At 40.8% G+C, this 24,988-nt stretch overlaps 1 protein-coding gene across 1 annotated transcript in view; it reads left to right on the top strand.

The window, feature by feature from the left end:
• The window catches only part of LOC137344407 (bridge-like lipid transfer protein family member 3A), a 145,874-nt gene that overhangs the window by 61,946 nt on the left and 58,940 nt on the right, over positions 1-24,988 (top strand). The window contains exons 2-6 of the mRNA XM_068007342.1: positions 2,674-2,836; positions 5,040-5,078; positions 5,929-6,020; positions 17,152-17,341; positions 23,366-23,503. Coding sequence (XP_067863443.1) covers positions 2,674-2,836; positions 5,040-5,078; positions 5,929-6,020; positions 17,152-17,341; positions 23,366-23,503 — 622 coding nt within the window. The remainder of the gene's footprint in view (positions 1-2,673; positions 2,837-5,039; positions 5,079-5,928; positions 6,021-17,151; positions 17,342-23,365; positions 23,504-24,988) is intronic.

Consider the following 24,988-nt stretch of genomic DNA (forward strand, 5'->3'; position numbering starts at 1 on the left):
CTACCCTCTGTGATGCCCTCTACCCTCTGTGATGCCCTCTACCCTCTGTGATGCCCTCTACCCTCTGTGATGCCCTCTACCCTCTGTGATGCCCTCTACCCTCTGTGATGCCCTCTACCCTCTGTGATGCCCTCTACCCTCTGTGATGCCCTCTACCCTCTGTGATGCCCTCTACCCTCTGTGATGCCCTCTACCCTCTGTGATGCCCTCTACCCTCTGTGATGCCCTCTACCCTCTGTGATGCCCTCTACCCTCTGTGATGCCCTCTACCCTCTGTGATGCCCTCTACCCTCTGTGATGCCCTCTACCCTCTGTGATGCCCTCTACCCTCTGTGATGCCCTCTACCCTCTGTGATGCCCTCTACCCTCGTATCAGGGAGGCAACACACCATGTGGGACTCAAGTCAGTGGTTGCCGAAATGCTTGGCTGTCCCCCTGACTACTAAAATCCCTATAACCACTGCATTCTGACACTTCACTCTGCTCCCCTGTACAGTCCTTTGTCCCACATTGCCACGCTCCGGACTGCACTCCTTCGAGGTGTCGTCACCCTCATCAGTGAATTGAATGAAGGTATCCATAGCTTTATGATGCAATGGAGTCTGACTAGAACCAACTGTTCAGTAATTAAGTATTTGCAGCATCTGTTTGAAATTAAGGTGGTTACTGGACAAATTGGTGACAAACACCCAAGGAACCAAATGTTTACAGTTCACAAAAGCCTTTTGATTCTTTGAAAATGTTGTACTGGGTACAGAGTAAACAAAATGTATTCTTCTGGAACAATTAGCATACTAATAGCATTAGCATCTTGGAATGTAGGAACTTTATTGTGTGGAATGTAGGAACTTTATTGTGTAAAATGTTTAATGCTGCAAAAATTCTCAAACCCAGCTGAATCATCATTGATATATTAAAAACTCTAGTTTCTAAAAGAAATCAAGATTCTAAACTTTTATAATCTGCATAGTGTGTTTGGATTGTTTTAGTTCATCAGTTACACTGAACAATCTACTAATTGTGATGTCTTGAAGATTATGGGTTGAACATAGTGATTAGCTGTCAAATGATTGCCCGGGCGTGCTGCAGGGAACAAACATACTTTTGTCAAAATTGGTAACAATGCTCAACTCAAATTCAACGATGTGGTTTATATACAATAGGTTCCAATAGCATTTCAAGTTATTTTTATTCAGCCACTGAGAAGTTGTCTTTTTCTCTTTTGGAAATGATTTTTTTTTTGCAGTTTTGCAAATGATCGGGGACCAAAAGGCACCAAATGCTAATCTGCAAAAAGATGAAAATTGAGACAATTGCCTGATTTGCATAGTGTAACCAGTTTTATCCAGAACACACTAATTTTTTGTCTTTTTTGGGTCAGTGTTCTTTGCAGCTAGTGTGACACCAAAATTCTTCAAAATCCCTCTGCAACCTACTATTGCAGCCTTTGGTCCTTTTTTTCTCTTCCTCCCGTTTCCCCCCCCCCCCCCCCCAACCAATCCTTGCCCCACAATTAGGAGCAGAGCCTTCAGCAAACTGGGCAAAGGTGGCTCTACTATAAGCCCACCAACTCCAACAGCTACCTTGATTACACTTCCTCCCACCCTGCTTTCTATAAGGGCTCTATTCCCTTCTCCCAGCTTTCAATTTAGTGTACGGTATTCACTGCTCACGATGCGGTCTCCTCTACATCGGGGAAACTAAATGCAGATTGGGTGATCGCTTTGCTGAACACCTCCGCTCGGTCCGCAAGCGTGACCCTGAGCTTCCTGTCGCTTGCCATTTTGGTTCTCCGTCCCACTCCCACTCTGACCTCTCTGTCCTCAGCCTCTTACACTGTTCCAATGAAGCTCAACGTAAGCTCAAGGAACAGCACCTCATCTTTCGATTAGGCACTTTACAACCTTCCGGACTCAACATTGATTTCAATAACTTCAGATCATAACCACTGCTCCCATTTTTTCGGAAAGGAGGTGCTGAAAATGGTTCTACCGTTGCCATTTACACCTCTAGACCCATCTTTTGTTTCTTTACTTGTCCCATTACCACCATCATCCCTTTTGTCATTTAATCACCCTTGCCCTCCACCCTATCACAGACCTTCCCTTTTGTTCTTCCCCCACCCCCCACACACTTTCCCTGGCTCTGTACTTGCTTAAAAACTGCTTAACCTTCAACTTCTTCCAGTTCTGATGGAACTTCATCGACCTGAAACATTAACTCTTTCTTTTTCCACACATGCTGCCTGACTTGTTAAGTATTTCCAGCATTTTCTGTTTTTATTTCAGATTTCCAGCATCTGCAGTATTTTGCTTTTGGCAAATGTGGCTGGAGTTTTATTCCCTCTGTCTCTTGGCTTCTCTCTCCACTTCTTTAAAAATATTCTCAAAACTCATTTTTGTGGCCAAACTTTCAATAATCTCTCCTAACTGTTTCACCATGCCTGGGCATTTATTCCTTCATTTTCCTTCACTATATCACCCCCCCCCCCTCCGCCCCAAACCTAGAGTACAGTGTCTTAAGATGTTTTCTACAGAAATGGTGCTATATAAATCTTGTTGACAATGTTATTTTGGAAATGGAGATTTTAAATAATAGACTGGAATATTTAGGGTTCCCAGTGCTATTAAGTGATGGACTTGACGCTTATATTTATTGAAATTCATATTTCAGGTTTACGAAGAATCTCTCGCCTGACAAAATCAATCTAAGTACACTTAAAGGGGAGGGTCAGCTGACTAATCTGGAACTGGATGAGGAAGTGCTGCAAAATGTGCTGGATCTGCCCACTTGGCTGGCTATAACCAGGGTATACTGCAACAAGGCAGCCATCAGGGTAAGTGGTGTATATTCAGGCCTTTATCTGTCTCGATGTGGTGATGCAGGTGATGGACTGGGGTGGACAAACGTAAGGAGTCGCACAACACCAGGTTATAGTCCAACAGCTTTATTTGAAATCACAACTTTCGGAGCTTTGCTCCTTCGTCAGGTGAAGTGAAGAGTTGCATCAAGGAACAGCATATATAGCAAGAGAACAATGCCTGGTGATTGCAGATAATCTTTCTTAACTGCCCTTTATCACACCTCGGCAGAGAGATAATCACAGCAATCAAAGGAGTGAATGGTGTTCAAACAGGTTAGTCAGGGAAACATTACATCCAAGAATACTGAGGTGGGATCACAAGGGGTCAAATGTAGCAGATGCTGGGGTTTGTATTAAAAACAGATAACTTTTTTTTGCTGAAAATCGCAGCAGGTCCGGCCGCATCTGTGCATGGAGAACAAGCCAACTACGACTTGAGTCTGGATGACTCAAGTTCTGCACCCATGAGGACGGCCTCAACCAGGATCTTGGGTTCATGTCACGCTACATGAAACCCCACCTGACGTAGAGTCATCCAGACTCAAGTCGTAGTTGGCTTGTTCTCCATACACCGATGCGGCCGGACATGCTGCGATTTCCAGCAAAAAAAAGTTATCTGTCTTTAATACAAACCCCAGCATCTGCTACATTTGACCCCTTGTGACCCCACCTCCATATTCTTGGATGTAATGTTTCCCTGACTAACCTGTTTGAACACCATTCACTCCTTTGATTGCTGTGATTATCTCTCTGCCGAGGTGTGATAAAGGGCAGTTAGAAAGATTATCTGCAATCACCAGGCATTGTTCTCTTGCTATATATGCTGTTCCTTGATGCAACTCTTCACTTCACCTGACGAAGGAGCAAAGCTCCGAAAGTTGTGATGTCAAATAAAGCTGTTGGACTATAACCTGGTGTCGTGCGACTCCTTACATTTATCTGTCTCTGTATGAGTACAGTCATGAGACAACAATTTGAGTGCTGCAAACCAAGTGCTCCAGCAAGAAGTTTTTTCTGTTCTCACCAGATGGGAATGGCTGGGTATAAATGATGTTCTTCTTGACTATGGTATTTTGACGACAACTTTGTTGGGGGGGAGGAAATCTTCAAATTGATATCGTTGTAAAAAAAATCTTTACCCATTCCAGCTGTACTGCAAAAATGGGTTTCTCTGAGCACTATCCAATGCTTTGGGATTGACTTTTGGTTTGATGTGGACCTAAGACTGTTCTGGAGTTACTGGGCTGTACTCCAGACCACTGATCTGAACACTGTAGCCAAGCTTACAGTATTACCTGCTGCAAGAAGATCTGGGTGTACTGTAATGGTTATGGCGTAAGTGATCCTCTAGCATTTCACCATCTGGATTCTCCACTTTTATTGTAATAGCTTATCTCTTGCGGTAGGTGCCATTGGATGGAATAGACTGACGTTCACCTTTTGCTGCAGTTGTTTGTATGGCCATTGATGGGAGTACCCTACAATCAGAAATCAGCAGAAGTGTGAAGTATATGTTATGGTAAAAGCAAAGTGGCCTGTGGGAAAAAAAGGGCTCTTATGGCAACAACCAGAGGTCATTTGAACAAAGAAATTTTATCAGCGCTTTTAAAATAATGAAGCTTTGGAAACTTATATAGCTGATCAGCAATACTTATCTAGTGTGACAAGTTATCCCATATTGACCTAATTATGCAGAATACCAGTCATTAGTCTTTGATTTATTGTGTATTCCTCCTCTTAAATGATAAAAGAATCATAGAACGTTATAGTACAGAACAAGGGATGAATATTAATATGCTGTAAATTCCAAGTTTCCTTGCAACAAAGTATTAGTATGACTTAAAATAACCTGTATCTATCTTAACAGTTATAGCAACAAGACAGTTGAATAGACTAATCCCTTTGGCTTGTAAGTCATGCATCAGATTTTGTTTGCACCAGCTGAACAGGTGTGATTGGTACTTCAATGTTTTGTTTCAGGGCATAATTTTGCCTTTCTTGTGGAAGCATTGTAAAATATCACTCTTTGAAGAAATGGACAATAACTTGAACAGTAAATTGAAATTGTGCTTCATGTAATGAACATCATGCTGGTTTTGATAGCAAAAACAGCTAGCAGATTGCTCATTGTGATTTGTTTTAACAAACAATTGTTGGGCATTATTCTTTTCTTCAGATACAATGGACTAAGCTCAAGACCCATCCCATTTGTCTGGTAAGATGGATTTCTAAAAGTTTGTCCAGCTTTAATTTATTTATCTCAGGTCTGCATAATTGACTAAATGCTGTACTATTTTTCCTAACCAGAAATCTGTTCAGCTTTCTATTATAAGTTTCGGGTTGGATTTGATTGGCATTATCGCATATATTGTCATCCATGTATTTGTTTGAGTTGCTCTCCCCCTCCGCCCTTGTTCTTTGTATTGGAGACCATTTATTGTAAGAGTAGCAGTGGTTGTTTTTTAAAGCAATATACAGGTATGTTGAGCATAGTAGAGGCAGTGTGATATGGGTGAAACAAAATCAGGATAAGGTAAACAGGGTTATTTACATCGTAATGCCAGCGTCTTCAATTCCTGTAACTTGGTGAAGTACTACTGATTACTAAAAAATGACCTAAATGATATGAAAATAGATGGCCAAGTGTAATAAACTGTTAGATTAAGAAATTTTTCCCAGAGTGAGAGGGACAGAAAATTACAATAGCAAGCATCTGATTTTCCGAACTGAAATTTATCATCAGTTCTGTCGATCTTGCTCAGGAGAGAGAGATGCAATGGTGGGATGAAATATTCATACAGTGATCCACTTGGCTACAGGAGAGGAAAAATGCTGTTTCTGGGTCATAAGTTTCAATTACTTGGAATCAGTAACCCAAGAAAATGTAATGTTTGACCCTTGTGTATACTGTCGGTCAAAATAAAATCTGTAGATTAGTTTAGTTTAGAGTTTTAGCTCTAACAAGTGTTCTTGTAGACTTTGAGGATGAAAGTTGCACTTGCAGCTGTTCACTTGCAATTTAATATTTTCAAGAGTACTTTTTCCCCTCTTATTTTTTTCCCTAGTTCCTAGACAAAGTGGAAGTGGAGATGAGAACCTGTGAGGAACCTCGACCTCCAAATGGGCCATCTCCAATTGCCATTACAGCAGGTCAAAGGTCAGTCTGTTATATTGGTGGTACTTTTATAACTGGATTCTCATTTACTGTTAAGAGTTTTAAAAAATATTGCACCATTTTTATATATTGAATACGTATAGGTGAACAATAAGCATGAGGCAAAATAAATAGTCTGGCTACATAATTGAATGCAGGGAAAACAGCAAATGTTTTAACCACAAATATTGTGGCTAACAATTTTTATGATGCACTTATTCTTATTTTAGATCAGAGTATGTTTGTGTGAGAGTCTAAAGATCAACTGTCTGGAAAAAGACAGACTTGCATTTACATAGCGCCTCATCACATCTCCAACACCTCAGAGTACTAAACGTACAATGAGTAACTTTGAAGTACGCTGATTATTATGTAGGCCAACTCAAAGCCATGTTGTGCACAGTGAGTTCCAACGAAGAGCAATGATCAGTTAATCTATATTATTGCATTGGTTAAATGAGCTATGTTGGCTGGGACACCGGGAGTGTGCTTTTTTACTTTTCAAATAGTGCCTTGGTTCTGTAACATTCACCAGAATAAATTGTTTAGCATCTCATCCAAGAGATGGCAGCTCTGACAATGAAGCACTCCCCCAGTATTGCAAAGGTTTGTCAACCTAGGCTATCTGTTCACATCTTAAGGTGGGGTTTGAGAATGCTACTGCCTGAGCAAAGCTGACAGATACAATATATACCAATCACAGTTAAATTCCAAGAAGTGGAAAGTAATAAAAACAGAAAATGCTGGAAACACTCAGCAGGTCAGACAGCATCTAGGTGGAAAGTAAGGAATGGTTGTGTGTGTGGAAGCTTTGCAGCTTATTTTAAAATTAAGGGTAAAATCATGAACACCCAGCTTAGTACAATGGCTCAGTTTGTAAGTACACTGCTTGGAGTGGAACTGACCTTTACATATCAATACAGAATCAAATTTGACCCTTGATGTGTGCTGAATTAGCTGATTTCAGCCAGAGTATAAGTAAGTGCACTTCACTTGGCCTCAGCACCTCTGCGTGGGGAGGGGAGGGGAGGGGACGGGACAGGAATTGGTCAGGGTTTTTGGTGACCCCTGACTGTGTTAAGAGATTTGACTTTGCTGTGATGCCCTGTCCCCACATTGAATAGTCTGCCCACACTCAAGGTAAAGACTCAAAAATGAGTATTACTGATGCTCGTAGAACTAAATGAAAATTAGCATATTCAGAACAGAGGCGAGACCAAAAAAAAATTGATTTCTGCAAATATTTGTGATTTTTGCTGAATTAAGTTGAAAGTAAGAAAATCTATTTCTTTATCTGTAATGGGAAAATCTTTTATTTCACATTGCAGAACAGTTGAGGCAAATAGGTAAATTAATCTTCTGGAATAATACTGATGCCATATGCTTGATCCCAGCCTTAAGCAGTATGTGGAATGAGTTGTACAAGGCTTTGGGTGTGGTTGTTGGAGGAAATGTTGCATCCTGCCAGTATGTGCTTCAATTCTACATTGGCATACAATTTTCTGAAAGGTCTGGCATTCCAGTATTGTAAAAAAGGGAGTATCAACATACCAACATTTTATTAAACATTAATGAACTTGATCTATTATTAGAACAATCTTAGACTGGCTTATTGTGACATGCATTGTTTAGAGCTGCATTGTATAGCTCTGAGGCATTCCACACACACTCATTGTGTTGGTCCTCATAGATATGAGCAAATGGGTCTAACTGAACAATAAAGAAGTGACTAAATATCTCAGTGGGAACTTGGTCTGCTTTCTGTTATGCCCTGGTGCAAACAGTAAGAATATTCAGCTTAAGACAGTTCTCAAGTAGGGAATAAAAATGCAGTCACCTTAGACTGAGTCATGTCTCAAAATTGTGAGGAAACTGGTTCTGTAGTGTTCGTGCAGTAACAACTATGACTATTGCCAGTTGGTTAGTTTCGGTCACCTGTTTGTCGGTGGCAGTATGGCTTCTAAGTGAACCATTTGTTAAACTAGGGATTTTTTTTGCAGCATGTGGCTGAAATGCAGGATGGTTGACTGTTCTATGAAGATTTATTAAAAAGAAAACTTCAAAAATTCCCCGAAAATCACTTTTATGTTCATTGTGATGGGTGAAGCAGGCAGCCCCCAGTATTATATATTTGTTGTAACTGATTTTATATTGATGCACACAGCTATCCTCTGGTGCACTGTAATTTGGCCATCTGAACCTGAGCATTTAGAGGGAGAGAAGAAAAACTCGTACAAGTCACCCTAGATATTGTGGTGCAACTCTGAGCAGCACAACAAGGGCCATCTTCCCAGCTGCCTTTTCCTTCCTGTGCTCCCTCTTTATTTCCTCCTCTCTCCTCTTCCCCCTCCCCCAAGGTCAGGGACTGTGGACACAGATCTGTAGATATTTGATGTATTTTAATTGCACATTTAAACCTCTCAAGTCTTGATCTGATATTTTGTAAAACCTTTCCTGATAAGTTCCTTAGAAATTCGAACTTCTTTTGCAACCAGTTGCCCCAGTAATAAGCTTTTATTAAAAAAAATGTTTTCCATGATCTAAAACATCTCTATTTTCATTGGCTGCACTGACACGCTGCTGCTTATTAATCTGATTTACCGAAATAGTTGGCACACAGGAGCACCCACATGCAGTAGTGGGGGATGGGTCTGACCTCTCCTCTCCCCCTCCCCCCACCCCCCCAACCCACCCTCAACTTCCCCACAACCAGGTTAACATTATAGCAGTTTCAGAAATGAATCCTTTCAGTAAAGTCAGGTTCAGTTCATTTTTCTTTTGTTCAACTGTGCTCTTGCCAAACGGAAACTGAGCTCAATTTCACCCAGACAGTCCCTTTTAAAAACACTTGCAACTTGTCTCCCCTTTTAAAACCTAATAATTGTGGCAGATAATTCCCCTCTGAAATGCAAGTATTTGAAGTAATCATCATGCTGAGAGCCACAATATCAGCATACTAATGCGTGCAAAATATTGCACCCCTGCGATTACTGTAATTATACCTGACCTTTGTTATTTCATGACTTGTGAACCAATCGTCACATTAATTATAGAGAAAAGCCCATGATCAAAGGCAACAATGAACTTCATCCAAACTTGGTCTTGATTCTGTAGCTTAGAATAAGACAATGGTTTTAAAATGTTGAGGCATGCACTTACTCTGTTTAAAATTATTAGTGAATTCTATTGTTGTCTTCATAAGCAATTAGATAGGAGAAAAGGATATGTGGGCCAGCTTTGATCATTTCTTGTAACTCCCCCTGCCCGCCAAACAGTATTTTATCTCCCTAATGCTTTGGTACCAAGAGCAGATTTATAGGTTTCTTTTAAATTATAAATCTGTAATTTTGCTTTGAGTGTATCAATTAACAACAACTAATACATGGATTTATAGAATGCCTTCAACATATTTTTTTTAAAAACGAGCGTTTTGAAGTTGGTACATTGGGGACAGCGTCATTGAAAGTTGATTAGGACAAGGATCATTGACAAGTGGAGCTTCTTGTGAGACATGATGTAGGTGATTTTTTTCCCCCTGAAAAATGGACAATAGGATGCAAGACGTATTGGGCCAAAAAAAAGTCAAATATTTACACTTTTTTAAAAAAAAGAGAAATCATATTGGTTCACATGGCTTTCTCTGAGAGTACACTGAATACATGTCTGGTAGCCTTGTATACTTCTATCGTGGTGGCTACAAGGGAGAATAGATATGGATGCATAAGACCTACCTTTCTGGAGTTGTCCTTGGGTTGGGTCACTTTTTCATGTACAGCTGCAAGGAGTTATGTTCCTATTTTCTATCTTGCAGCAGAATGCCCTTTTCTCCAAGGTTGCGTGTTGGAGTTGGTGAAGGGAGTACTTGAGTTGGATTCAAGGAAGGTGATCTAGTTCTAGGCTGAGGTTGTAAATCAAGTCCTCTGACAGGCATTTGTCCCACAGGTTCTTAATCAACATGATTATGGTGGGAGGGATCGGGCTGCTCTATGTTGGAGGGTGCATCTTCTTGCAGAGAGCAGTAAGTGTTGTGCTAATCTGTATGTTTTGGGCAGCCCTTGTTCCCCTAGTGTCTGGGGATGAGAGTAGATCTGACTGGATCTCCATGCTTGTCATGGCCTTCTGTGACTTCCCGGACCACTGTTCAGTTTGTACATGGACATTATTTTCCTATATGAGGAACCTGCTATCCCTGCCCTGTCTGGGCTACATGTGACAAGTACAGACTGTTAATGGCTTCTGAAGTGGGCTAACAAGCCACTCAAGTATACAAACAATTACTGTGCATCTAAGCATGGGCAGTAATTGCGGCCTTGCCAGCATCTTCCACAGCTGGATCCGCTTGCTTCCTGACTCCCTGAAAAAATCTTGGCGATAAAGGTAGTGCAATACTTTCATGCATTTAGAAGAAATAAGGGCTTAGAATTTTTCAACATTTCAATAATATTTGGTGCAATCAATTCATTGCTAAATCACTATTTATTATTAATGTGACACATTGCTGCCCCAGATTTATACATTTACTTCAAACGAACTATGGTTGAACTCTTGCAATGAATCGGGTCCATAAAATTACTTAATTATTGCCATTTGAAATTTAAAAAAATAAAAATTAAGATAATGTTTTCTTTAGAAATGGCCCCAGCAGGCAGAAACACTGCATTGACATCCAGCAGGGTACTTGTATCCAATGGGAGTAGAGTGGCAACCCTTCCCACCCCCATCACGTTTAGCCAGTTCTCCTGTTTGGCAGTTGTGAGTCAGGCAAGCAGCTTGGATGTAAAGCAGTAGAAGAAATGGCTTGCCTCATATGCCACCAGGCATGGGAGAAAAAATGATATTAGAAGTGAGTTAGAAGTAAAGGTACATTAACAAAATGGGGGAGGGAAAATGGGGTGCACAAAACTGAAGTTTTTATTTTGTTTGGTTAACTTCAACCTGAAGCTACTAAAGTTATAGCTTCTGATGAAACTACTTCTGATACGAGTAACTTAGCATACTTTTAGGGTTTATTTCAACATCAGTGCAGAGTCTGAAAACTTTTTTTGGTTTTTAAAAGAAAAAGGCTGCTTGAGAATAAGTATCAGCTTGTCTCAATGGTAACGCTTTCTTCTGAGTCATAAGGTTGTGGGTATAAGCCGCACTCCTGGACATGAGCGCACAGTCTACGTTGAAGATTCAGTGAGGAACTTGGGAAGTGCCACTTTGTCAGAGATGAGATGTTAAACCAAGGCTGTATCTGTATTTTCAGGTAGATGTCGAAGATCCCATTGCACTATTTGAATGAGAGCAGGGGAGTTTTCCCAACATTTATTCCTCAACCAACGCCACCAAAAACAGACTAACTAGACTTTAGTCTTTATTTGTGGAACCTTGCTGTGCACAAATTGGTTGCCGTGTTTGCTTATGTAACAACAGGAATTACACTTCAAAAGTAATAAATTAGCTGTGAAGTTCTTTAGGACTACCTGAGGACATGAAAGCACTATATAAATCAATTATTCAATCCTTCCTTTGATTCATCTGCCAGTACCTAGGGGTTAATGAACTTTTTTTCCAGTTTGTGAGTTATTCACTTCCTACTTCATCGACTGGGTTTTCCCCCTTTTCTTGCCTCAAGTATTTTTTCATTTATATTTTCTAATAGAGACTGGGGAAAAAAAGAATAAAGGGCAAGGAGGGTGAAGAGTTCCTACAATGTGTAGCTTTGTTAAACAGTATGCTTCTAGCCCAACGAGGAAGGACGCAATGCTGGATCTAGTTCTGGGGAATGAAGTAGGGCAAGTGGAGTGTGTTTCAGAGGGGAAAAATCACCTGGGTAACAGTGATCATGATATAATTAGGTTTAAAGTAATTATGGAAAAGGACAAGGAAAAATCAAAGGTAAAAATACCCAACTGTAAGAGAGCCAATTTCAGTGATTTGAGAAGGGATGCAGCACAGGTGGACTGGAAACAAAGATTGGCCAGGAAAACAGTAAATGAGCAATGGCAGGCCTTCAAGGTGGTGATTGTTCGGGTACCATTCAAGCTTTTTCCCATAAGGAGGAAAGATGGGGCATCTGAAGCTCGAGTTCCCTGGATGACAAAATAGAGGTTAAAATAAAACAAAAAAAGGAGGTTTATGACACATGGCAGGGACAGAATACAGTCGAAAACCATAGAAACATAGAAAATAGGATCAGTAATAGGCCATTCGGCCCTTCGAGCCTGCTCCGCCATTCAATATGATCATGGCTGATCCTCTATCTCAATACCATATTCCCGCTCTCTCCTCATACCCCTTGATGCCTTTTGTGTCGAGAAATCTATCCAACTCCTTCTTAAATATATTCAGTGACTTGGCCTCCACAGCCTTCTGTGGTAGAGAATTTCATAGGTTCACCACCCTCTGAGTGAAGAAATTTCTCCTCATCTCAGTCCTAAATGTCCTACCCTGTATCCTGAGAATATGACCCCTTGTCCTGGACCGCCCCCCCCCCCAAGCCAGGGGAAACATCCTCCATGCATCCAATCTGTCTAGCCCTGTCAGAATTTTATATATTTCAATAAGATCCCCTCTTATTCTTCGAAACTCGAGTGAATACAGGCCACGTCGACCCAATCTCTCCTCATTCGACAGTCCTGCCATCCCAGGAATCAGTCTGGTGAACCTTTGCTGCACTTCCTCTATAGCAAGTATATCCTTTCTTAGGTAAAGAGACCAAAACTGCACACAATGCTCCAGGTGGTGTCTCACCAAGGCCATGTATAACTGCAGTAAGACATCCTTGTTCCTGTACTCATATCCTCTTGCAATGAAGGCCAACATATCATTTGCCTTCCTAACTGATTGCTGTACCTGCATGTTTACTTTCAGTGACTGGTGTACAAGGACTCTCAGGCCCCTTTGTACATCAACATTCCCCAATCTATCACCATTTAAATAATACTCTGCCTTTCTGTTTTTCCTTCCGAAGTGGATAACTTCACATTTATCCACATTATACTGCACGTGCCATGTATTTGTCCACTCTCTCAACTTGTCTAAATCGCCTTGAAGCCTCTTTGCATCCTCCTCACAACTCACGATCCCACCTCGTTTTGTGTCTTCAGCAAACTTGGAAATACTACATTTGGTTCCCTCATCCAAATCATTGATATATATTGTGACTAGCTGGGGCCCAAGCACTGATCCCTGCGGTACCCCATTAGTCACTGCCTGCCACCCTGAAAAAGACCCATTTATTCCTGCTCTCTGTTTCCTGTCTGTTAACCAATTTTTAATCCATGCAGTATATTACCATCAATCCCATGTGCTTCAATTTTGCCCACTAACCTCTTATGTGGGACTTTATCAAAGGCCTTCTGAAAATCCAAATAAACCACATCCACTGGTTCTCCCTTATCTATTCTACCAGTTACATCCTCAAAAAACTCCAGTTGGTTTATCAAACATGATTTCCCTTTCATAAATCCATGTTGACTTTGTCTAATCCCGTTGATATTTTCTAAGTGTCATGTTGTCACATCCTTTATAATAGACTCTAGCATTTTCCCTACTACTGATGTCAGGCTAACCAGTCTGTAGTTCCCTGTTTTCTCTCTCCCTCCCTCTTTTTTTAAATAGTGGGGTTACATTTGCCACCCTCCAATCTGCAGGAATTGTTCCACAATCTGTAGAATTTTGGAAGATGACAACTAATGTATCCACTATTTCCATCGCTACCTCTTTTAGTACTCTGGGATGCAGATTATCAGGCCCTGGGGATTTATCAGCTTTCAGCCCCATTAATTTCTCCAGCACTTTTTTTTTACTAATTCTAATTTCCTTTAATTCCTCCTTCTCACTCGTCCCTTGGTTCCGAAGCATTTCTGGGAAGTTATTTGTGTCCTCTTCCGTGAAGACAGAACCAACGTATTTGTTTAATTGCTCTACCATTTCCTTGTTCCCCATTATAAATTCTCCCGTTTCTGACTCTAGGGGACCTACATTTGTCTTCACTATTCTTTTTGTTTTTACATACTTGTAGAAGCTTTTACAGTCCACTTTTATGTTCCTTGCAAGTTTACTCTCGTACTCTTTTTTTTTTCCCCCTCTTAATCAATCTCTTGGTCCTTTTTTGCTGAATTCTAAACTGCTCCCAATCCTCAGGCTTGCTACTTTTTCTGGCAACTTTATATGACTCCTCTTTGGATCTAATACTATCCTTAATTTCTTTTGTTAGCCATGGTTGGACCGCTTTTCTTTGTGTTTTTGCACCAGAAAGGAATGTATAATTGTTGCAATTCATGCATTCGTACCTTAAATGTTAGCCATTGCCTATCCACCGTCATGCCTTTTAATGAAGCTTCCCAATCTGAGCCAACTCACTCCTCATACCTTCGTAGTTTCCTTTGTTTAGATTTAGGACCCTAGTTTTGGATTGGACTACTTCACTTTCCATCTTAATGAAGTATTCCAACCAGGCAGAATACAAAGTGCAGGGAGAAATTGAGAAAGGATATAAGAGCAAAGAGAGAGTATGAGAAAAGATTAGCGGGTAACAAAGAAGGGAACCCTAAAATCTTTTATTAAAGAAATGTAAAAAGTAAGACGATAGTTAAAGGGATGGTGGGGCCGATTAGGGTCAAAAAAGGAAATCTTATGGAGGCAGAGGGCGTGACTGAGGTACTAAATGAGTACTTTGCATCTGTCTTCACAAAAGAAGAGGATGGATGAAGTTAATGTCGCAGTAGAGGATGGGGAAGTAGAGATATTGGATAGGATTAAAAAGGAGGTGCTAAATAGGTTGGCATCACTCAAAGTTAACAAGTCACCCGGCCCTGATGAGAAGCATCCAAGGTTGCTGAGGGAAGCTAGGGTGAAGGTAGCATAAGCTCTGACCACAATCTTTCAATCATCTTTGGATATGGGAGTGGTGCCAGAGGACTGGAGGATTGCAAATGTTACACCCCTGTTCAAAAAAGGGGAGAGGGATAAATCTGGTAACTACAGGCCAATCAGTCCAACGACATTGGTGGAAAAACTACTGGAGGCCACTATCAAGGACAAAATTGATTCTCACTTGGAGAAGCATGGATTAATAAAGGACAGCCAACACAGATTTGTTAAAGGCAAATCGTATGTGACTAACCTGATTGAGTCGTTGATGAAGTAACAGGGTTGATGAAGATAGTGCAGTAGATGTATATATGGACTTTCAAAAGGTATTTGACAAAGTACCACATAACCAACTTATTCAAAAAATAGGAACACATGGGATTAAAGGGACAGTAGTAACTTGGGTATGTATTGGCTAAGGGACAGGAGGCAGAGAGTAGTGGTGAATGGATGTTTTTCTGGCTGGAGAGAAGTGCGTAGTGGGGTCCCCTGGGGTCAGTATTAGGACCATTGCTTTTCTTATGTATAAATGACCTGGACTTGGGTGCAGGGAGTACAGTTTCAAAGTTTGCGGATGATACAAAACTTGGCAACATAGTAAATAGTGAGCAGGACAGTAGCAGAGTTCAGGAGGACATAGACTGATGAAATGGGCAGACACATGGCAGATCCAATTTAATGTGGATATGTGTCCAGTGATGCACTTTGGGAGGAACAACATGGAGAGGCAATATAATCGAAATGGTACTATTTTAAGTGGGTGCAAGAGCAAAGGACCTGGGGCTGCATTTTCACAAATCTTTGAAGGTGGCAGGGCAAGTTGATAAGGCGGTTAAGAAAGCATATGGAATACTTGGCTTTGTAAATAGGGGCATTGAATACAAAAACAAGGAAGTCATGCTAAACTGTTACAAATCACTGATTAGGCTTCATCTGGAGTATTGTGTACAATTCTGGGCACCACACTTTAGGAAGGATGTCAAGGCCTTGGAGAGGGTACAGAGGAGATTTACCAGGATTATACCAAGAATGAGGGACTTCAGTTGTGTGGAGAGATCGGAGAAGCTGGGATCGTTCTCAGAGCAGAGAAGGTTAAGGGGAGACCTAATAGAGCTATTCAAATTTGAGAGGTTCTGATAGAGCAAGTAGGGAGAAACTGTTTCCTCTGGCTGGTCGGTAACCAGCGGTCATGGATTTAAAATAATTGGCCAAAGAACTAGAGGGGAAATGAGAAATTTTTTCACACATAGTGTTGTTAAGATCTGAAACACACTACCTGAAAGGGTGGTGGAATCAGATTCGATAGGAACTTTCAAAGGGAAATTGGTCATGTACTGAAAAAGGACTAATTTTCAGGGTATGGGGGATAAAGCTAGGGTGTGGGACTAAATTGGACAGCTCATTCAAAGAGCCGGCATGGCACGATGGGCCGAATGGCCTCCTTCTGTGCTTTGAGATTCTATGATTCTATGATGGTGTTTAAATTGCTTCTATTATAGGGTGTGGTATTTTTCTGAAGAATAGATGTCAAAGTGAAAGATCTAGACTTCCCTGGGTCATACATGTGTTTTTCTTCTTAAAAGATTAGCAATTTTCTAATCTTCTGAAACCATTTCTGTGTTCAGTGAGCTATGTGAGGTTTTTGTCACAATGCCCACTATTTCTGCCCCAAACCAAGTGTTTTTGGATGTATTCCATTTGTTCCTGATCCCTTTATGAATAATCAAATTATCCCTTTTTGAAGATTGAATTTGCTCACCATTGTTTTCTGTCTCAAATTAGACCAGCTACTGCAATGGGATTGCAACCAGTTTTGTCAGTGGTTTAATAACTGGTGTGTAAATATCACATTGCTGTATGCTTTACCTCACCATATTTACTTGCCTTCAATTATGGGGCTTGTCTACCACAAACAAGTCTCTCTCCATTGTCCATTTACAGCTTTCTTTCCATTTTTTTTGTTCTCATTTTTTGTATTTCCCAGCTTTTCTGAATCATTTTAAAATGTTTCAACCAAGAAAACAGGTTAAAGGTGATCTTTGCAAAGTTAAGAGCAATTCAAGAGCATGTTTGGAGATGCTTGTTAAACTGACCAGACAAACCATTTCATGCCTGTGAACCTTTGGGTGTGTCTTTTGCAGTCATGATGCAATGTATACACTGTTTCACAATTTTTGTTTTGTCTATGTTTTGAAATCCAAGTTACTGAGTTTATTAAGCTGCAGCATTCAGTTACATGATGGCAAAATAATTGTTTTGTTCTTGGTCTCCCCAGTGAATATGGCTTTGCTGAAAAGGTGGTGGAAGGAATGTCTATTGTGGTGAATTCCATTGTCGTTAAAATTGAAGCAAAAGCATTCAATACTTCCTTTGAGCTGTGGCAACTTCAAGGCTATAGTGTGAATCCTAAGTGGCAGCAGAGTGATCTCCGCTTCACAAGAATTACAGATCCAGAGCGAGGGGAGGTAAGAGTTCATAGCACTTGTGTCAATTTCCAGCTACTGACTTCACACCCCTACCAAGTAGATGCAACAATTTGAACTGGGCTACTATGCAGTGTGACCTCCAGTTAACGGACTGACCACCATAACAGACAAAATCTATATCTTCCACTAAGGAAGTCTATTAAATGGGGCCTACAGGGGATCCAATCCCAGGGCCTCGGTGTATATAATGGCAGTATTTTTAGTGCAAAGAATGGAAGCAGATGAACGGCCATCAACCTGAAACGTTAACTCTGTTTCTTTCTCCACAGATGCTGCCTGACTTGCTGAGCATTTCCAGCACTTTCTGTTTTTATTGAAGCTAATCCGTTGTGCTTATATAATAAACAGCATTTTTCAAGTTTAAGTAATTGCAATCTTAAAATAAAAACATTCTTACGGAAATCCCTTTATTGAAATGGTTCAAAAGCTTTCTTATTAACAGATGGTTATGCACGACCCCGACGGATGTGAACATTTTTGGTTTGCAAGCCAAATGATCTAACTATTGACAGTTTAACAAGTGTGCATATGTGTACATGATCAGGAATGAAAGTTATAGTGTTCTTCTCCATAAATAGAATTTGATGATAAACAAGCTACCAGGTGTCTGGCCAGTCACATGGTGACATGGCATAAAAATACTTAATCTTTTCCTATTCCTGTCTGATTGAGCTGTATTGTACTTGTCGAGGAAATGTAAAATGTTCTAGAAATGCACAACAGTAAACTTCATGTATAAAAGGTCTGTCAAAAGGAAGGGAAATTCTGGTGGTATTTTTGTCAGCACTCCATCACACCGATTAAAATCATGTAGCTGAGACAAACTGTTAACACCAATGAGCATAAATAATGCACAGCTTGTTTGGTCATCAATTGAATAATAATTCTTGAATGCCTCAGCTTCTGAATTATATTTTTGTTTGCAGTCTCATTTTATATGGTGTGTTTATTATAAACTACATGCTTGGTAACTAACCCTTTTTCCCCTTTGAGTAGGCCAAAAGCTCTTAAGAAATGTGAAGTTGTATTATTTTTACATTTGCAACATCTGTGATTTTATTAGCAGAGAAAGCTGGCGAACTAAACAGAAACTGCACTCTGCTGCATAGTAAGATTCCTTTATGAGATCAGTATACAGCCAGCATTAAGTAAGACAACTTCCAAATTCCATTGCGAGTACAGTGAGCCTTTCTTGAGCTGCTGACATTTAGCATTATACATATTTTCTGGAATAGTATTTTAAAAAAATCATGACAACTTTTTACTTCGACTGAAAAAGATGGTTACCCAACGTTGTAATAAAAGCTTTAAAACATTGTACTTTTTTCTATTGCATCAGCCTTTTTTTTTAAAAGAGTAATCAATTTTATTCATTTATACTAGCATGGCAATGCTCATACTGAGTCAGAAGGTTAGAAGAACAGAGGTGTTATGCAAAGTAATATCACCAGAGACACTGAATTAGTAGCCTTGGGGCTGGCCGTGGGAACCAGCAACAATGGAATGAGGTTTCTGGTTTAAATGACAATGACCAGGGTCTGGGAACATTGGAGAGGGAGGTTTTAGGAACACTTGAGCAGGCCCTTAAGTTGCTGGTAGAGACTTCAATGAGATTTGGGGGCATTGAGGAGAGAGTTCTCAAGGTGTGAGAATATTGGAGGTGGTTGTGTGATTGGGGACCACTAGGAATGCAATATAGAAGTTTGAAAGCAGTGAAGGGGGGTGGGGGGGGGGGGGTCATAGGATCTAGGGGTGGAGAGTCCAGCAGGACCGAAGAGCGGGTTTTGGAGTAATGGGGGTTGCTGGGATCTGGTAGTATTGGGGGAGGGAGCCCAGAAGAATGGGATCCAAACAGCAGTTGGCCCTTTTCGAACTATCAGTCTTCCCACATTTCAGCATGTTAGGAATCACAATCACTACCCCATTGTAAGTCCGTTCTTAGCTTTATATTGTGTTATATCATTTATGTGTAAATTTTCTGTTTGTTGAAATTAATGAATGCAAAATCATGGGCTGGGGGTGCACAATTTCTTTGATGTGTGCTCCTGGCATACGCCTGGAGCATATTTAACTCAGTTTGCAATTATAGTCCATGCATAAATTTCCATAAACAGATTACCTAATAAAATGCTCAAAAGTTCATTGCTTATGCAGTTTCCAAATATATTTTTATGGTATATGTAAAAATTCAAACTTTGAAAATAGTTCAGGAGACATTTTTGATTGAATAGATACGAAAAGCAATAGTTGACTTAAAAGTTCAATTCTTTGTTAATTAATTTTTTCCTACCAAGAGTCCCCAAGAATACATTGGTGTTTGCACAGCTGTTTCTGTCTTCCTGTGATGAGTTCCTAATATAAAAATATCAATTGTAATATTGATATAAATTCATCACTTGTCTGAAATAAAAGCTTTGAGCAATCAATCGCCTAGTTTCTTTCAAAATCTTTTGGAAAAAGTAAAGAAACGCTCAAATCCTGAGGATCAGAGGACACACATTTCCACCCTATAACTCCAGATTCCATGCTCCAAACTGCACAAGCTTAGAATCTACAGGTGTGATTTGAAAAATCCTCAGTGTTGGGAGGTAAAAATATCCCATTGAAGCCCAGACTCTTGGGAGAGGCTGAGGCCTTAGAGTTAAAACTTTATTGAAGGCATTAAAAGGTACAAACTAACAATTCAATTGATGCATTTAGTTGGTACCATGAAATATACAATATTCTGATTTTTTTTTTGTTTGATACCTTGTCTAGGAAATTAGAAATTTCAATTCTTGAGGAAAAATGGATGAAAAAAATTTTAGGGAACAATTTCGTACAAACATGGTGGTCAGATTGCAGAATCAGAGTGATGAGTTTGCATCAGCAAAACCCATTATACATCTGGATACAGGAATTTATAATTGGGTGGGGGGGGGGGGTGGCATTGATGCACCGTGACAAAAAAATGGCAACAGGAAGTCAACTTGTGCAGACATGACTTTTAATACGCCATGGATATTTATGCTTTTCAAGGAGAGGGTTGCTGCATAGGCGAATGAAATGCAGCGTCTATATTGAACCTTTCCAGATCGTGCTTTGCTCCAACAGTTTTTAATTGACTTAAATCGCAGAAAGACACTCTGCTGCACCAGTGTGATTTATTTTTTTCCAATCCCTACCCCAATCTCCACAAGGCCTCTCTCTAAGAGTATGTCCATTTATACCATATTACAGGCAATTTTATGCTGTGGGCTTATCCACAGTAGGAACTGAAATAAGAGTGCCCAATATAATTTCATGGTCATGTAATGGTTATGTACTGTAATAACAACTTGCATTTATATAGCACCTTTAACATAGTAAAACGTCCCAACAGGAGCGTTATCAAACAAAATTTGATACCGAGTCACAAGGAGATATTGGGACAGGTGACCAAAAGCTTAGTCAAAGAGGTAGGTTTAAAGGAGGAGAGAGGGGTGGAGAGGTTTAGGGAGGGAATTCCAAAGATTTGGTCTTCCCCATATTTAGTTGGAGGAAATTTTTGCTCCTCCAGTACTGGATGTCGGACAAACAGTGTGACAAATCAGACATTGGAAGGGTCGATGGAGGTGGTGGTGAGGTAGAGCTGGGTGTCGTCAATGTACATGTGGAACTTGACGTGTTTTCAGATGATGTCGCCAAGGGGCAGCATGTAGATGAGAAACTTGAGGGGGGCAGGGATAGATCTTTGGGGGACTCCAGAGGTAACGGTGCGGGAGCAGGAAGAGAAGCCGTTGCACATGATTCTTTGGCTACGACGGGATAGATAAGAATGGAACCAGGTGAGCACAGTCCCACCCAGCTGGATGATGGAGAGACGTGGGAGGATGGTGTGGTCAACCAAGTTAAAGACTGCAAGCAGGTCGAGAAAGCTGAGGAGGGATAGTTTGCCACAGTCACAAAGGATGTCATTTATCACCTTGATAAGGGCTGTTTCAGTACTGTGGCAGGGGCAGAAACCTGAATGGAGGGATTTAAACATGGAGTTGCAGGAAAGATGGGCATGGATTTGGGAGGCAAGTTCAAGGACTTTGGAGAGGAAAGGAAGGTTGGAGATGGGGTGGTAGTTTGCAAGGACAGAGGGGTTAAGGGTGACTTTTTTTGAGGAAGTGGGTGATAATGGCAAATTTGATGGGGAGGGGACAGTACATAAGGAGAGGGAACCGTTAACAATATCAGCCAACATGGCCAGGAAGGGAAGTTGGGTCGTCATTTTGGTCGGAATAGGGTCGAGGAAACAGGAGGTGGGTCTTGTGGTCAGATGAGCTCGAAGCAAGCATGAGGGGAGATAGGAGAGAAACTGGAGAAAAATGTGAGTTCAGGGCAAGGGCAGGGGAGAACCATAGGGGAAGTTTGCCTTGGTGAGCAAGGAGAAGGCAGGGAGGTGGCAGAAGTAGCTGAATGGATGGTCTCAATCTTAGTGACAAAGTGGTCCATGAGCACTTGTTGGAGGTGAGGGTGGAGGAGGCAGGGGTCCGGGGTTTAAGAAGACAGTTTGCAGTGGAGAAGAGAAGCTGGGGGTTATCTTTGGATTAGTGAGCAGTTTTGGCAAAGGAGAGTACTGGCAACCCAGTGTAATTTGTGGGCTACTGCCAGAAAAATAACCATGACAACAGCAGATTGCGAGTCATTATGATCTGGAATGCACTGCCCGAAAGGGTGGTAGAAGCAGATTCAAAAATAAGGGAAAGGGAATTGAATAAATACTTGAAGGGGAAAAATTTGCATGGGTGTGGGACTAATTGGATAGTTTTTCCAAAGAGGGATGGGCAGATCCACAGGCAGATGAGTCCAATGGCCACCTTCTGTGCTGAATCATTCTATGTGACACAACTGGTTCACTAACGTCCTTCAACGAAAGGAGTCAGCCACCCTAATCCAGTCTGACCGATGCACGATTCTAATCCCACACTACAGAGTGAACGGTGTTATCCTCTAATGCAGCCTAGTAAGTCACTCAGTTCAAAAATAAGGAAAAATCAGATGGACCTTACAGCAACAACTTGGGCATCTTTGGACAAGCCTTGGGCAATCTCAGCCCATTTGACCCTGTAGAGTCCTTCTCACTAACATCTAGGAACTGGTGTCCAAGTTGAGAGAATTGTACTGGAGACTAGTCAATCAACAGCTTAACATAGTTGTACTCTCAGAATCATATCTTTAAGCAAATGTTCCAGACTTCCCCCTTCACCCATCCCTCTATATGTTGTGCCCCACGGGCAGGATAGACTTGCCAGAGGCGGGGGCAGAGTAGTATGCATGCAGATGGCTCAGCCTGGAAGCCCTTAACATTGACCAGACTTCAGGTCAAGGAAACCTGTGCTGATCATGACCTACCATTCTCCCCTCAACTGATGAATCAGTACTCCACCTGCAATCTTTCTTCTGTGGCTAAGTACCCTCCTCCACCACCCCCCCCCCCCCCCCACACACCCACACAACTCAAAATGATGCATTTACTCACTGAACAGTGGGGAGGGAAAAACCCTGCACTAAAACCAATTAAACCAAATAACTTAATATTAAGCAAAAACATTTAATCTTATTTCTTGATGCTATATTCATATAAGGCAAAAGAAATTAAAAATTTTGTTTGGATTATTTGGTAATTTGATTTCAGGTTTTTCTTTCTTCTTCCCATCCATCTCCCATCTCTCCAGTGGTTTCCCCAAGTTATGACTTTAGGCTGGATTCTGTTCCATGTCTCAACAGCATAACCAAGTACTTGCTATATGCAAAGCTTTTTTTCTGTTCCCTTGCCCCCAACATAATACAAACTTTGGTTTACTGAATATCTGTGTCTGCATCATTGTATCAGTACATTTTGTGCTTGTTTTGACAAGCCAGTTGTGCGCACAGTAAGTTTCATTGTTCATGTCGCAAATAGAAAAAAAAGTAAAGGTGACTAACTCCAATGAATTGGTGTTTTTTTTAGTTTAAGAGCTTTATAATTTGAATTCTGCAACGTATTTTTAACAGGTTTTGACTTTTAAGGAAATAAACTGGCAGACACTCCGTATTGAAGCTGATGCCATCCCAGGTGATCAGAACATTATCAGTACGCCTCTAAGGCTGATCACCAACCAGTCAAAAATCAAACTTATACTTAAGAGAAGGGTAAGTACAGACCACCAACCTTGGACACTTTAATTGGTTATGCCATTCATACATAGATAGTCATTAAAGATGAAGGTATTCCACTGAATTGTGCCTAGTGTTAAGTATTACAAAAGGAGATGCCCTTGTCTTAAGTTTTCCAAATGCTGGTTGCAGGCAGCCATGGAGCAGGCATTTTGTGCAGAATTCCTCTTTAGCGAAGCAATCAATTGAGTGTCCTGCTTCATGATGATATGGAGGGCACTTTTACATAGTGTCTGGCAGCACAAAGACATAAAACTAAGGGAATAAGTTTGAACTGAACAAACATCAGAATTTCTCGCCCTTCAGTTTGGGCTCCATTTGAATCCAGGGCCCAGCAGTGAAAGGCCACTGCACCACTGAGTTCCCCACCTATAATACTTGATTATGTAGAAAGTCAGTAAAATATACTTGTCATTTAACTATTTGGCATCACCAACAACAATGAAATACTGAAAGTAAATGGAAGGATGAATTGGAATGATATTTGAAGCTGACATTCAAACCTATGACCCTCCGGTTGGTATTACACAGCTTTCAATAAACCTGCTAGGTCAGCTACATTTAATCAGTGCTTACCTTGACTGTAAATATGATGACAGCAGGTAAGGAGATCAAGAACGAGTTGTCAATTAAACTGGAAAAACATATTTTCAGTTAGTCTCTACGGTGCTCCACAGTTTGTCAGCTCGTCCACACAACATTTCACTAAATCTATGGAAGAGTCTTGTTCTATACAATCTTGCTATAAATAGATGAGGATAAAATTATATTATCACTGACCAGTCAAGTCCAATTTGCTATACATGTTCTGTTGCATTTTGGCTGCATGCTTGGTGTGTGCAAATCTCTAACCAGATTGAGAAGCGGTAGTCTTGATGTACACACATTCAACTTTGGGTAGATCGACCCTGACTGGCTTATCAATTCAGTTGTATAGATTGTGTTACTGACCATTTAGCATGTTAATTTGATCATGTGATGGAGTTCACCAGGTAATGGACTTAGCAGGCCACCGAAGGGACGTCAGCAATTAAGTAAAGAGAGTTCGGTCATCTCGGTCATTTAGATCATCTGCTGGGCAGAAGTGCACTTCTTTGCTAATTGGCAGTGAATTGCAGCAGTCCAGAAAAATATAGGAATAGGAGTAGGCCATTTAGCCATTCAATAAGATCATGGCTGACCTGTGACCTAACTCCAGAAACTCGCCTGAACCTCATATCCATAAATACGTTTTGTTAACAAAAGTCTATCTCTCAGATTTAAAGTTAGCAATTGAGCCAGCATCAACTGACATTTGTGGAAGAGAATTCCAAACTTCTACCACCCTTTGCATGTAGAAGTGTTTCCTAACTTCACTCCTGAAAGTCCTGGTTCTAATTTTTAGGCTACGTTCCCTAGTCCTCAACTCCCCAACCAGCAGAAATAGTTTCTCTCTATCTACCCTATCAGTTCCCTTTAATA

Source organism: Heptranchias perlo, chromosome 27 (genome assembly GCF_035084215.1).
Source record: "Heptranchias perlo isolate sHepPer1 chromosome 27, sHepPer1.hap1, whole genome shotgun sequence".
Lineage (NCBI taxonomy): Eukaryota > Metazoa > Chordata > Chondrichthyes > Hexanchiformes > Hexanchidae > Heptranchias > Heptranchias perlo.